The sequence below is a fragment of the Rhinoderma darwinii genome, chromosome 1 (assembly GCF_050947455.1).
Source record: "Rhinoderma darwinii isolate aRhiDar2 chromosome 1, aRhiDar2.hap1, whole genome shotgun sequence".
Lineage (NCBI taxonomy): Eukaryota > Metazoa > Chordata > Amphibia > Anura > Rhinodermatidae > Rhinoderma > Rhinoderma darwinii.
In genome coordinates, this window is record NC_134687.1 from 89,560,326 (window position 1) to 89,575,950 (window position 15,625).

The 15,625-nt window shown below is 40.3% G+C and overlaps 1 protein-coding gene across 1 annotated transcript in view; it reads right to left on the reverse strand.

Annotated features, from left to right (window-relative positions):
• Positions 1–15,625, reverse strand: part of SNX25 (sorting nexin 25) — a 226,163-nt gene that overhangs the window by 4,224 nt on the left and 206,314 nt on the right. The window contains exons 13-17 of the mRNA XM_075860184.1: positions 14,570–14,683; positions 13,554–13,718; positions 11,018–11,135; positions 9,688–9,754; positions 105–286 (exon numbers count right to left, since the gene is read on the reverse strand). Coding sequence (XP_075716299.1) covers positions 105–286; positions 9,688–9,754; positions 11,018–11,135; positions 13,554–13,718; positions 14,570–14,683 — 646 coding nt within the window. The remainder of the gene's footprint in view (positions 1–104; positions 287–9,687; positions 9,755–11,017; positions 11,136–13,553; positions 13,719–14,569; positions 14,684–15,625) is intronic.

The following is a 15,625-nucleotide window of genomic DNA, read 5'->3' on the forward strand; positions in this document are numbered from 1 at the left end:
ATAAAAACGTTAACAAAAAATATATTTTTTCAGCGCAATGATAATGATTGGAGCACTGCCAGGAGTGACTATATCGGACAGAACCGCTTTAGATGCGTACTCACCGGGGATGTTTTCAAGTAGTTTTTGCTGTGCTTTATGTTTGGTTTCCTGGCGCTGCAGCTCTGTTCTTGAGGTTTTTGGAGGAGCCAACTTTCCATTAGGCCAGAATGCATCTCTGAACACATTGATATAATACACCAGCATCTGCTCGCTGAAAATCCAATTGACGGTGTCTCGGATCTGTCTGCATGAAATAAAATATATAAATAATCCATTACAGCAGAAGCCACAGACCATAACAATTTGCAGACTGCTTATTCAGAACTTATTTTTTGCTGTGGAATAACGTTTAACGGCTCAATTACAGTTTCTGCTCCGTTCCTAAGACAACACATGAATATACATTTCAAATGAAACAAATAGTAGCCAGTGTTATTGTTCCACTGTATCCTGAACGATAATAAATATTACATTAAAGGGGTTTCCGAGATATTTAAAAAATTGGCCAATGTAGGAGGAATGCAATCATATGAGTATACAAGCACATCATCGCTGCAGCCATGTGAATACACAGCGGCGGGGAGAAACGGAAGCGGCGCCGCTGGAATGATGGGGTTCTGTGAGTTGGGCAATGGCTTTATTATTTTTTTTTGCATCCCTCCTACCGTGGCCAATTTTTTTTTAAATAATTCCGAAAACCCCTTTAACAAGAGAATGCATCAAAACACACAAAAGACACCTACAAATATATTAGCCCTGATAGAGGACCGGTCACCTCTGTTTTAGTGAATAATTGTATTCCCCATAAAATAAAAATTCTGGAGCATCTTAAAGTGTGCCATTACTCGGTTAGTCCTCCTAGAAATGTATGGACAACTGGGGGTGTGCAACTACACAGACTGGCAATGTCCAATCAGTGCTGACAGAGTGAGACTGTAGAGACACACCCTTTGACAATAGGAATGGTAACACCCAGTTGTCAATTTATTCACAAACGTCTAGGAGGCATAACAGAGGAACGGCAGAACATAGAGTTTTAAAAAAAAGATGTCCCACAATTGTTATTTCATGGGAAATACAATTATTTATTAAAAAAGACATGTCAGGAGAGGCGACATATCCTCTTTATGAACCAAACCAATTTTTTAATTTTTGCCTCCTCGCATTCAGTTAGCCATATTCTTATTATTTTTAAGGCAATGCAACTTTTACTTTTGAGTATACTTTTTAAACATAATGTACTGTCAAGTGTCTAAATAACAGTACATTAGCGATGAAGGGCATGTACAGCATCGTGTGGGAACTACGTGTATGTGATTGTGCATTGAGGGGTTAAGATCAATGTATAGTTTCAATGTGCAAAGTTTAATATATTTGGCTTTTTTTTATTGCTCCAGTGCATATAAAATTAAAGAAAAAATGAAGCGACATTGTAAATAGTCAATTAAATACAGCCTATCATTTTGTGTCTTCAGCTCCTAAGCAACACAAATATTGTTTGCAAAAGTGCACATAACTTTAAAGCTGCATTTATACATAAAGCTTTTGCAGAGCACTGATGAATACAGATGGCCAGGGGACCCCATGAGAAGCAGGTTAGTGTCGGACATCAAGAGGCTCCCCCAGGGATAATAACGGACCACAGTAGTACGTATCTCCTGCAATCAACCAGTTGGTTGTCCAAAGTGGACTACCCCTTTAAAAACATGCAATTATCTCATAATATAATACATTTATTAAGTCTCAATCTTTATCTCATTCCTACTGGCTTCCTGTATGTACACGTACATGTCCTTCACTGCATTTGTGGATTCCAGCTAGTATATTGTCATTTGTACGTACCTTACATAGTTAAAAGGACATGAACAGGTTTTGGTCACACACTAGACATAAAACACCTTAACAACCTCCCACTGTCTTGACTGCGGGCATGCAGGTTCTTATGCTTCGTTCACATTGCGTTGGGATTCCGTTCATGCATTCAGTCAGAGCTTTCTATCAGGGCGACGCATGAACGGAATCCAAACTAAAACAAACGGAAACCATATGTTTCCGTTTGCATCACCGTTGATTTCAATGGTGACGGATCCGGTGCAAACGGTTTCTGTTTGTCACCATTGTTTAAGGGTTTTAACAGAATCAATACCGTAGTCTACCGCACTATTTATTCTGTCAAAACAACGGAACCCTTAAACAACGGTGACAAACGGAAACCATTTGCACCGGATCCGTCACCATTGAAATAAATGGTGATGCAAATGGAAACCTCTGGTTTCCGTTTGGATTCCGTTCATGGCTTCCCCTGATGGAAAGCTCAAACGGAACCCATGAACGGAGTCCCGATGCAGATGTGAATGAAGCCTAGTCTTCAACTACGTCTTTTCGCATCACTGTAGAACAGGCTAATGAATGCCACAGTGAGTGCTCAAGCTCTAAGAACGAGCTGTTTTTAACAGCTTCTGTTCTTAGAGTAGCCTCCTGACTACTTCCGATCCCATATGTTTAACCCTTTGATCCCTGCAGTTCCTTTACCAAGGCATGATCAAAAGGGGACTACCGTCTTCAATTGGATTAACAGTTTTCCCGGTGACTCGATTGGAGACTGGGAAGCGTTTTTGGAGTAGGCCCTGTGAGCTAGAAAGGACCCCAGAGCTGTCTGAGTATAATTTATTAACATACAGGAGTATGCGAATACATTATAAGCTTAAAATAAAATAGTAATAGCTTCCTGGGATTAAAAAAAAGTAATGAAAAATAAATTTCTACAACAAAAATAAAATGATGTAGTATAAAATATATTTTCTTGTCCATACATTACATACAAAAAAAAACCTACACATATTAGATACCCACTAGAATGTAATAACCTGAAGAATTAACGTAACCTATTTAAAAAAATAAAATAAAAATTAATACCAGAAATCACTTTTTACTATATTTGAGATGCAAAAAATGTATATAAATTACACTTTAATTTAGGCTATGTTTACATATACGTTTTAGATTTCCAATAATGGCCGTGACAGATACCTCACATGTGTCCGACTATAATGAGGTCTGTCGGGTTTTTTTTGTCACGGTGTCCGTCCTTTTACAGGACAAAATAGTGCAGAATGCTGCTCTATTTTGTTTGTCATTTCTTGGCCGGATCTGTGACGGTGGCTCTCAACGTAGATGTGAACACAGCCTTTTTTCTACCCCCCAAGCTGCACTGAAAAAAACAACAACATTTCTTCTCATACAGCCTCGACAATAATTTTTTTTTATGGCTGCTGAAATGCATAGAGGAAAAATATGAAATTAAAAATTGCTGGTCATTAACCCCTTCCCGGTTTGGCAACTTTTGACCTTCCTGACAGCCTAATTTTTCAAATCTGACATGTTTCACTTTATATGGTAATAACTTCGGAATACTGTTACCTATCCAAGCGATTTTGAGACGGTTTTCTCATGACACATTGGAATTTATGTTACTGGCAAAATTTGCTAGATACATTCAGTATTTAATTGTGAAAAACACCAACATTTTCTGAAAAATATGTCTACTTTAGATCAGCATCGTTTTTTTTAATATCGATTTCTTTTTCTAGGACATTACAATGCTTAATACTTTAGCTGCAATTTCTCACATTTTCAAGAAAATTTCAAAAGCCTATTTTTACAGGGACCAGTTCAGTTGTGAAGTGGCTTTGAGGGCTTTATATATTAGAAAGCCCGAATAAGTCACCCCATTTTAAAAACGTAACCCCTCAAAGTATTCAAAACAGCATTTAGAAAGTTTCTTAACCCGTTAGACGTTTCATAGGGATGAAAGCAAAGTAGAGGCGAAATGTACAAATTTCCTTTTTTTTTTTTGCAGAAATTTATTTTTAATCCATATTTTTTTGTAACACAGCAGTTTTTATCAGAGAAATGCAACTCAATATTTATTGCCAAGATTCTGCAGTTTTTAGAAATATCCCACATGTGGTCCTAGTGTGCTTATAGACTGAAGCACCGGCCTCAGAAGCAAAAGGAGCACCTAGTGAGTCTTGGGGCCTCCTTTTTGTTAGAAAATATTTTAGGCACCATGTCAGGTTTGAAGGGCTTTTGCGGTGCTAAAACAGTGGAAATCCCCCAAAAGTGGCCCCATTTGGGAAACTAGACCCCAAAAGGAAATTATCTAGAGGCATAGTGAGTATTTTGACCCCACAGGTTTATTGCAGAAATTATTGGAATTAGGCCTTGAAAATCTACATTCTTTCAAATAAAATGTAGGTTTAGCTAATTTTTTCTCATTTCCACAAGGACTAAAGGAGAAAAAGCAGCGCACAATTTGTAAAGCAATTGCTCCTGATTAAAACAATACCTCACATGTGGTTCTAAATGGCTGTTTGGACACAAGGCAGGGCTTAGAAGGGAAAGAGCGCCATTTGGCTTTTGGAGATCAAATTTAGCAGGAATGCTTTGTGGAGGCCATGTCACATTTGCAAAGCCCCTGAGGGACAAAACAGTGGAAACCTCCCACAAGTGACCCCATTTTGGAAACTACACTCCTTGAGGAATTCATCTACAGGTGTAGTGAGCATTTTGACACCAAAGGGGTTTTATAGATTTTATTAGGATTGGGCAGTGAAAATGTAAAAAAAAATCCTTTTTCTTCAAGAAGACGTAGATTTAGCTCAAAAAGTTTAATTTGCTCAATAAATAAAAGAAAAAAACCACCACAAAGTTTGTAAAGGAATTTCCCAGGGCTCAGAAGGGAAGGAGCACCATTTGGCTTTTGGAGGACAGATTTTGCTGGATTGGTTTCTGGTTGCTACGTCACATTTGCAAAGCCCCGGTGGGACTAAAACAGTGGAAACCCCCCACAAGTGACCCCATTTGGGAAACTACACCCCTCAAGGTATTCATCTAGGGGTGTAGCGAACATTTTAACCCCGCAGGTGTTTTGCAGAAATTAGTGTGCACTTGATGTTGCAGAGTGAAGATTTTATTTTTTCCATAGATATGCCAATATGTGGTGCCCAGCTTGTGCCACCATAACAAGACCGCTCTCTAATTATTATGCTGTGTTTCCTGATTTTAGAAACACCCTACATGTGGCCCTAATCTTTTGCCTGGACCATCGACAGGGCTCAGGACAGAGTACCATGCGAAATTGAGGCCTAATTTGGCAACTTTCACAGTATTGGTTCACAATTGCAGAGGCTCTGATGTGAAATAATAAAAGAAACCGCTGAGAAGTGACCCCATTTTGGAAACTCAACCCATCAAGGCATTTAGTAAGGGGTGTAGTGAGCATTTTCACCCAACAGATCTTTTCCATGAATGATTGCGCTGCGGATGGTGCAAAGTAAAAATTAATAGATATGACATTTCAGTGGGAAATATGTCGTGCCCAGCTTATGCCACTGGAGACACACACCCTAAAAATTGTTAAAAGGGTTCTCCCAGGTATGGCGATGCCATATATGTGGAAGTAAACTGCTATTTGGGCACGCTGTAGGGCTCAGAAGGGAAGGAGCGCCATTTAGCTTTTGGAGCGTGGAGTTTGCTTGGTAGTAGTTTTGTTTGGAGTTTTAGTTTCAAAAGGTATTTATTGGTATATCATGTTACAAACAAAGAAAATAATACAATGGAAAAACAGTCCCCACGCAGGAGGATAAAATGAGTAGTGCATATACCAAACAAGGATACATATACGGGGGAAAAGGGAAGTGGAGGGACATAGGGTGAATGCATAGAAATTAAACATTTGAGTCTTAAACTTAAAGTGCACATATTAGTCACATAAGTGTAGAGTAAGTACCTTATCTCTTTAGGAGATCACTTATAATGTAATGGTATACTGGAAGTCAGGTGAATAGGTAGAGGAAAGCCATGGATCCCACACCGCCCGATAAAGGTGGAGCGAGTCAGTTCTCACCGCCTCCAACTTTTCAAAGATAGCGATACGATTAACTCTATTAATAACCATAGAGAAATCAAGATCTACTGTACGCCACTTTGAGGCTATATAAATTCGAGCTGCCAGAAATATAAACTGGGCAGGTTTAAATTTGGAATTAGCCATTCTAGGAGGGTTAGCTCCCAGTAGACACGTGGGTAGCCGTTTCGGGACATTAAACTGACAGACACTGGAGATTAAGGTACAGACATCCGTCCAGAACGTGGACACTCGAGGGCAAGGCCACCAAGTATGGTACATAGTACCTTCAAGGCTACAACCTCTAAAACAACTGTCCGAAACCGTGGGGTAGATGGTGTGAAGCGTTGACAAAACATAGTAAGCTCTATGAGGCAATTTCGTGGACGTCTCAACCAATGATACCTGCCAGCTACCCTTACTTATCGTGTCACAGCATTGTCTCCACTGTGCAGGTGAGAGAGTGTGGTACCCATGTCTTCCTCCCACTTCAACATGTACGCCAATTTGGTATCAGGGTGAAGTGTATTAAAGATACTATACAACATAGATAACAAACCCAGTTGAGACGGTGAGTAAAGTAGCATTTTTTCTATAATAGTGTAGGATGTACTAAATTGGGCAGGGACTAACTTGTGCAAATAGGAAAATATCTGGATAGTCCTGTACTGCTCGGATATGGGGGGGGGGAGCATGGGCTTCAGTAAACTGAGTGTATGTGATCAAGCGTCCCTCTTTAAGGAAATCCTGGGCATGGGTTAAGCGTTTAAAATGCCACCAGTGAAAATTTGATTGTTGGAGACCATCAGTGCGCCCCAAGAATATTGTGTTAACTGAGCCATTTCAAGGGAAACCCATATCGGCGCTCTATCTGATGGGAGGTGTGTTAATACTAATTGAGCTACTCTAGCTGCCTTGTAATATTTTATCAGGTTAGGGACTGAGAGACCCCCAATTCTTTTATGATAAATCAGGATACGTGTCGATTTCCTGGGGCGTTTATTGTTCCAAATGAATTTAAAAATGTCCTTTTGAAGGGCTTTTAAATCACCTGTCTGTAGAGGAATGGGAAGGGTTCTAAATAGATAAAGTAGTCTGGGGAAGGTAACCATTTTAATCGTATTGATTCTGCCCACCCAGGAAATCGGTAATTTAGTCCACTTAGCCAAATCAGCCCTTATGGCCTTAAACAATGGAGGATAGTTATGTTTATACAGGGTATCAAGGGAGGGGGTCGGGGCCATGTCTATATACAGAAGATAATGTGTTTGGGTATGGAAACCAAAGTTCAGTTCCACTAGTTTTTGTAGGGGAGGTGGGATGTTACAATAAAGGGTCTCTGACTTGGATTGATTCACACGAAGACCTGAGACTGCGGAGAAGGAGTCGAGAGCCGCCATCAGATTTGGGAGGGAAGTTAATGGTTTAGTAAGAGTGAGAATTAGATCATCAGCAAAGAGACTCAATTTTTGTTCCCTATTCCCAACCTGGTGACCCGAGATATCTGGATTGCGCCTAATTATTTCCGCTAGGGGCTCCATAGCTAGTGCAAATAATGCTGGTGAAAGGGGGCATCCCTGTCTAGTGCCTCTCCTAATATGTATAGGATGAAGTTTGGTAGTCGGTAATTTAAGGTACGCCTCAGGGTTATTGTAAATAGCCTTGACAGCTTGAAGAAAAGGGCCTCTGATACCCACTTTGTTTAGGACTTTAAAAAGATATTCCCAGGAGAGGCTATCAAAAGCCTTTTCTATATCTAAAGCAAGAAGAACCATTTGGGATTTTGAGGTATTAGCTGAATGTATAGTATTAAGGATTTTCCTAACATTTTTGTTTGGAGTTTTACTCGTGTTTCAGTTTATAATGTGGGGCACATGTAAGCTGGGCACAGAGTATATTAGGGGCATAGTCAGGTGGTATAATAATGGGGTAAATAATAAAATAATCCATAAATATTTGTTACGCTGTGGAGCAATCCTTTCTGCACAGGTCAGTGTCACACTGATAAATGGTGTCCTTTCTTATCCCCATTTTGGTCCAAACTCCTCACCTTTGCAGTTAGAATTTTGCTGGGAAGTGTTGTCCGGATAAAATACGGGCACCGTCTCTTCCAGCAAATATATTTGAGTCCTCCCCTTCCTGGTTCCCTAATTTTAGGGCCTTGATAAATTGCCTCTTGAAACAGAAGAAATGTTCCCCTCGGGCCGGCACAACTGCATATTTTTCTTTCTTGACTTATTGAAGCCTTAACTAAATTTTTTTTTTTACTATAGACGTAGTGGTATGAGGGCTGTTTTTTTGCGGGACGAGCTGTAGTTATTGTTGGTACCATATTGGGGTACATGCCACTTTTTGATCACTTGTTATCCTTTTTTTTGGGAGGGAAGGTGACCAAAAAACTGGCATAGTTTTTTGTTTATACAGCGTTCACCATGCGTTATAAGCTACATGTTACCTTTATTCTGCGGGTCAGTACGATTCCGGCGATACCCAATTTATAGAACTTTTTTATGTTTTACAACTTTTTGCACAATAAAATTACTTTTGTAAAAAGAATGTCTTTTTTCTGTCGCCAAGTTGTAAGAACCATAACTTTTTTATTTTTTAGTTGACGGAGCTGTCTGAGGGCTTGTTTTTTTGCGAGACGAGTAATAGTTTTTATAGGTACCATTTTTGGATAGGTGCGACTTTTTAATCACTTTTTATTTCAATTTTTGGAAGACCGTGACCAAAAAAAAAGAAGCAATTCTGGTATTATTTTGTTAGGTCGTTTGTTATAGTTCAGGTCGTTACGGACGTGGCGATACCAAATATGTATGGTTTATTATTTTTTACAATAATAAATGACTTGATAAGGGAAAAAGGGCGATCATGTTTTATGTTATTACTTGAAACTTTTATTTTATTTATTTTAACATTTTTTTTACACTTTTCTTTAGTCCCACTAGAGGACTTGAAGGTCCAACTGTTTGATTGATGTTCTAATACATTGCACTACCTATGTAGTGCAATGTATTAAAACGGTCAGTTATTCACTGACAGCAAGCCGATCAGTCTCCGGCTCCAGTCGGGGCCTAATCGGCTTCAGTAATGGCAGACAGGAGGTTGTTAGGCCTCCTGTTGCCATAGTAGCAGCAGGCTGCCGATTTGCTACAAACCACTTTGATGCAGCGCTCGTATTGGATCGCTGCATCGAAGAGGTTAATGGCAGGAATTGGACCTAGCTCCGGTTCCTGCCGATACATCGGGGTGTCCGCTGTAACCTACAGCGGACACTCACTGCTGAAAACGCCGGCTCAGCATCTGAGCATAGGAGGCTTCCGTTGCTGGCAGACCGGGAGGTAAGTATTAGACCTCCGAACGCCTTTGCAGCCACCGGCAACCCAGCGATCACGTTGCTGGGGTGCCAGTGGCTAAAAACTCCTCTCATGCTGCGATCTCGATGGAACGCAGCATCTGAGGGGTTAATCGGCCGGATCGGATGCTAGATCCGGTCCTGGCCGATACCTCAGGGTGCCAGCTGTAACATACAGCTGTTACCCTGCGGTGACGGTGCCGGCTCAGCTCCTGAGCCCGCACTATCACCGCAACGTAATGGTACTGCGCTTTTCGGGAAGCCCTTCCCGACAGCGCCGTATTTATACAGCGGATGTCGGGAAGGGGTTAATCAGACGATCTAGTGTTTAAGATACAGTAATTAAAGTACCAGCAGGAGAATATGCAATATGACTACTTACTTGTTTATGGTCCTTCCAAATGTAATTTGTACCAGTGCAATGAGCGTTTTCCTCACCCACTTAAACACTGCAATAAAACAGAGAGACGCTTTGTAATACTGTAGAGAAGTTTACTCTATAAATAGCATAACATTTCCATTTAGTCCAATGAATAATTGAAGATGTGAGCGACTTCAAATTTCGTAAGGTTGGGAATGTTAGAGGATCTGAACCCTTTAGTATTTGTGTGAACAGTGCTCCCTTATCCCTCCAGTATTCCGGACCTGGATGGCAATATCATACACCCCTCCTGCTGCCGAATGGAAAGGCTGAAAACCGCGATGACGCCAGATCATCATCAGTTCACTATGAATAGCGAAGAAAAGCGGTGTGTGAAAAATGTGACCATGCACTAAATAGGTAGAACTAACACGCATTATATTAGGGTTAAACAAAGAAGAAACAGTTCTGATTAAAAAACATTAAAAAGAACACCATGGGTACATAGAAATAGAGCCATAGGAGAACAACAAAATAGGTTACCTACAAATCAACCCTGGAATTCAATATGTAGCCACTAATGAAATAAATGCCTAAAACCAGGAACAAATATCAAAAATTGTGCTACTATAAAATAGAGATGCGATACAAAGTCAACATAGCAAATACAAAATAACAAAAATCAATATGAAAATCCTAGCGCATATTGTATACATCAAACAGTACAAAATATATCACAAAAGAAATAAGTCAAGATATAACATCAATGGAATGCCATGAATCAAATCCTGGTAAAGCAATATAACAACAATATAAAAAGTGTCCGGAGGGATGACCGTGTTAGGAGCCATGCGTATCGCCGCAAAATGCGGCTTCCTCAGGGGCCAGATCATCATCAGTTCACTGGCAGATTGCTCCTACATTCATTTTGTAATGTGCTCATATAGAAGAGAGTCAAAGTACTGAACCTTGCCATTTACACAGCTTCCAAACTTTTTTCACACCGCTATCCATAAATATATCATGAATTATATGTAACACTGCATTGTACAGTTACACCCCCCTCACACCGCTCCCTTTATTACTGTCCTGTGTCTTCACGGTCGTTCTGGAATTATATCTAAATAGTCCTATAGGTCCCACTTCGATAAAACAAAATGCATGTGTTTGTGAGGGCAGATCAATTAATCATTGTGGTGATCTTCCACCATACTGCATACGGATTCTTTGGAAAGATTCACGCAGTCATCTCGGAATTTTCATGTGCGGTTTGCACCTCTGATATGTATACAACATTTGTGTTAAGCTCCGGAGCGCGTGTGTAATGTTTAACTATATAGACAAAACTCACTTCCTCGCAGCTCAAAAATCTCCACAATCAGCATGAAGCACGGCTCGGCCAAGGCATCTTTCTTCCCATCTACATCATCCCCATAGTCCGATAAGTCACTGTCTTCTTCAGTTTCATCCTATGTCGACAAAAGAAAAAAAGAATAGATCAGCAAGAAAGATGCAAATAGAACAAGTAAACTCTGCAGAACAGAGTAACAGCTCTAGACACAGCCATCAAAGAGACTATGCTCGGCGAGAATATAGGACGCTCATTGTGGGCAGTAAGAACTAGAAGAACATAAGTTTTCAGTGTCGTTCGGGCAAAACTATAGTTACAACATTTACTTCACTAGCGTCTGAGGAAAATACATGTGGAGCAATGCAAGGATACTGTATTTTATAGGATCTTAGGGGAATCTGTACACATGAAGTATGTGTTCTGAAGGGAGGCATCATGACAAGTCACTCCATGTCAGGAACAGAGGACAACTGCGGTAAGATGGGTGGTGAACAATGGTCAGAATTAAGACTCCAGGAAAAAAGGTTACCAGTTTTTTGTGACTCATAACAACGGTCCTCAGCCTTGTATAATAAAATATTTCAGCACTCCTCCCCATTTGTGTGCTTTACTCCGCCAACGATTCTCCTACTACCTTATTAAATCCTCTCGTCTGCAAGACTTCTTCCGTGCTGCGCCCTTCCTGTCGAACTTACTGCCCTGGAAAATTAGACTTGCCCCGAACATTCCCAGTTTTAAGCGCACCTTGAAAAGGATTTGTCACAACTTTATTTGGACTACAACCATATACTCTATGGCCCATATACAACCTGACTTGGTCACAGGTCTCTCCACCCCACCCTGTCCTCTACTTGCTCCCCTTGTCACCTCGCTCTGTACTTTATATCTTTGGTGGTTTAGATACTGGCAGGTAAATATTTCATGCAGCTTCATTTATATTTCTGTCACTGACACAAGGTGGGCTGGTCCCCTGGACAAAATTACCACAATATACCCATTTCGTCACTCCTACCTTTCCTTTTAGAGTGTAAGCTCACACGGGCAGGGACTCTCTACTTTTGTCTTCATTTGTTTACATTACTCGTCATTTGCCTTATTTGTTGCCTCTCCGATTGTAAACCGCAGCAGAATAGGTTAGCGCCATATAAAGTTGATTATTATATTTATTATTGGTAAGTACCTGGTTATGTGCGGCCACTTGGAATATAACTGAGACCTACATATCACAACTATTAGAAAATAGGTCATTAGGTAATATCTACACATCCCATCATTAAGACTTCTATGTCACCATGAACGAGCGCTTCACCACCCAATGTTTAATCTTGAAGTAGACAATGGCGCTACGACAGAAAAGACAAATGCAAATAACTAGAAGTTATGACTCAACTAGACTTAATTCTGGACATCATGAGTTACTTTGCTGGATCTACGCATTAAAATACTTATAACCTACGCATCACTATGACACAGAACAACATACCATGACGTGAACACATTAAATACACAGAGAGCAGGGCATATCTATCCGGAATTTAATCTATGAATCCCATGTCTTGAGCGGTTTGAAGCAGCTGCCCTTAATGGGAACTGTATACTGCCCTTTCTGAGGGTAACAAAGTAGTGATAGACACGGTGATTTCAGAGGTCACTTATACGTGCAAAAGTAAATGGGATTTAGGAGAATTTACAGCTTAAACATTGCAGGGCGATGGGAGGAAGAAGTCCGGCATATTCATGAGCTGCTGCTCCCCCGCTGCTAATGGACAGCTTTTTCTCCATTCACAATAGGACTTTTTTTTTTTTTTTTTATACATTTCAGTATCTCGCATTTGTCTTTTTGCAAACTTTAGCCGATCAATTTTTTACAACAGGGACTCTCATTCGTGGAAGTTTGCGATTTTTTCAACGTTGTCACAGATCTCTTGTTGGCCTCTCTCACTAGTGCTCGTGGCAAATTAGGTTTTGAGGACAGCGTACACTGCACTTTGCCCACAAAACATACATGGACACACGTACGCCCGAGGCAAAGGCTAAATACCTAGAAGAAAATCACTAATGCCACATACTTGCAAGGCCAAGTGAAATGGCAGTTCGATGGACTACGAAAAATTTCCACTGGGGCAACAGAATAGGGTCGTTACTGGCTAAAACCCATAAACTTAAACACCCCAACTGTGACATTTCTAAACGTAAACACGCATATCACAATGACATATTACAAATATTAGGACTTTCATTATCATCACTGCGGCCGCCATATTACTATCGACAACCAGCAAGCAAATCATAATAATCACAGGTCCACCAGGTCATTGTACACCAGCGGATATGCAAAAAATGTTCAATGACTAGAATCTGCATAGAAGAATGAGCGAGATTCTTCATGACAAGAATCAGCATGAAACCGAGCACGTTTTGTGGAGTTCGAAGAACAATACTACGGCTAGATCAGCTTGTATTCCCCAAACATTACCACTGATATTGATGTCAGCAACATATACAAATCACAAGTCTATAGCTGGAGTCTACTGACCTCTTGGTGGGAAAAGAAATCTCCAGGAAGTCTTTCCAAAAACGAAGAGAGTGAGAAAGAAGATTTTTTGCCCTGGACATCAATAACTTTGAGGTGCTCTGGTGATGGGCTCAAAAAGGCATAAAGCACCTCACTCTGATACAGTCTTTCATCAGAAAGCAGCTTCTGTTAAGAACAGAGAACGTAGTCAGTGATGGGTAACGGAGATACTGGTGGTTGAAGGAGTAATTCCAAAAACATTACACCAGGGGAGTGCCGAAAACCAAGTCCGTAATATAATCTTTAAAATGACTTAAAGATGGATCGTCACATTAGTTAGCATAGAATACAACAAATAACACAAGTGGAAAGCACCACCTTTTATAAACAATAAAAATAAAATGACATACATGTGGTACAGATCTGGAAGAGACTGCCATTTCCATTAGGAATTTTCCTTTACAAGACATACAATTTTTCATCACTTTTAATTTATTTATTGTACCTTTTCTATGCTGCCCGTGACATACTTTTATAAAGCAACAGCGCCCCCACATGGAGGCTGGGTGAGATCTTAGGGCCTCTGCTCACATCTGAATTGGAGGCTCAGTTAGGAAAGTACCGGAAACAATAGCGCAGCGACAAAACCCATTAAAGTCAATAGGTTCCGTCGCCCGCTGGTGGTGCTAGTAGTATTACGGTACTGGCGCTTCCGGTATTTCCTCTGACGGGGCAGAACAACGGAAATACCAACGCTGATGTCAACAGGCCCTAACTTCTACTAAACAAATGAAAAAAACGCAGTAACATTAAAATAATAAATCCCTAAAGAAATATTTAACCCACATTTCTCTCTAGCAAGATAACTTTACCATACAATTTCTTTTCAGAAAATACAAACTACTAGCCATCGTATTCTTACATGAATATGGGCCTAAGATAGTTAGAAGGGACTATAGGTATAACAAGAGAAAGGACAGGACAAGTAAATGTATTACAACATATATAAAAATAATGAGAGGAACCGGAAGGCTTACCTGTAGGAAGTTGTTTAACTGGGTCTTTGACTTTTCCAGAAACTTTTGGTCTATGGACTTGAAGGGAATCTTACTGAGGGAAGGCAACTGCACCTTCTTCAATGAAGGATAACACTAAGGGGAGGAAAAACCCAAATACATTTCATGAATCCAGTCAGCACTACCTCATGGACGTACTTCTAAATGTTGTTATTTTAGAAGCGCCACCACTTTTCCTTTCTTACTATATTTTCATTACACTTGAAATAAGAAACATTGAAATCTTAGGTTGGGTACACACAGGGTTTTTTTTGCAGGCGGAATATCTGCCTCAAAATTCCGTTTGGAATTTTGAAGCAGATTTTCCTCTACATGTACGCCGATATTCGCGTAGTTTTTCGCCCGCGGACATTGAGCGCCGCGGGCATAAAACGCAGCGAAATACGCTTTCTCTGCCTCCCATTGATGTCAATGGGAGGTCAGAGGCGTAAACGCCCGATGATAGGGCATGTCGCTTCTTTTTCCTGCAAAACGGTTTTTCCAATCGCGGTTGAAAAAGCCACCTCCGCCTCCCATTGAAATCAGTGAGAGGCATTTTCGGCCGTTATTTTGATGAGTTTTCCGCGTCAAAAAACGGAGTGTGAACTGGCCCTTATTTTGATAGCTTCCACATGATCTATAATCCAGTTGTAGCTTCTGCCCCGCATGCTGTAGGCAACATTTTGACCATAGACACAGCAATTGCAAGGGAATCATTGTTGCATTAATGGTTTCAAATAATTGGTTCCTATGAAAGGAGATCTGTTTGAAAAGTTAGAAATTTTATTAGACTTGATAAAAAATAATTTATATTCACCAATCGTTATTGCTCTAGTGTTTAACAAAAATAACCTAAAGATTTCCAATGCGGGTCAGTGAAAGTATACATTAGGCTATAAATGGAATAATTTCTATTGACCATTAATAGAAAGAACTGTACTTTTCCTGCTATTTAAACAACAAATCTGGGTAGGCTCAGTGCTCATCGCGCCGCTTGCGTCGTTCAGCCCCAGCAGACCTGTTCAAAAGAGAGCAGGA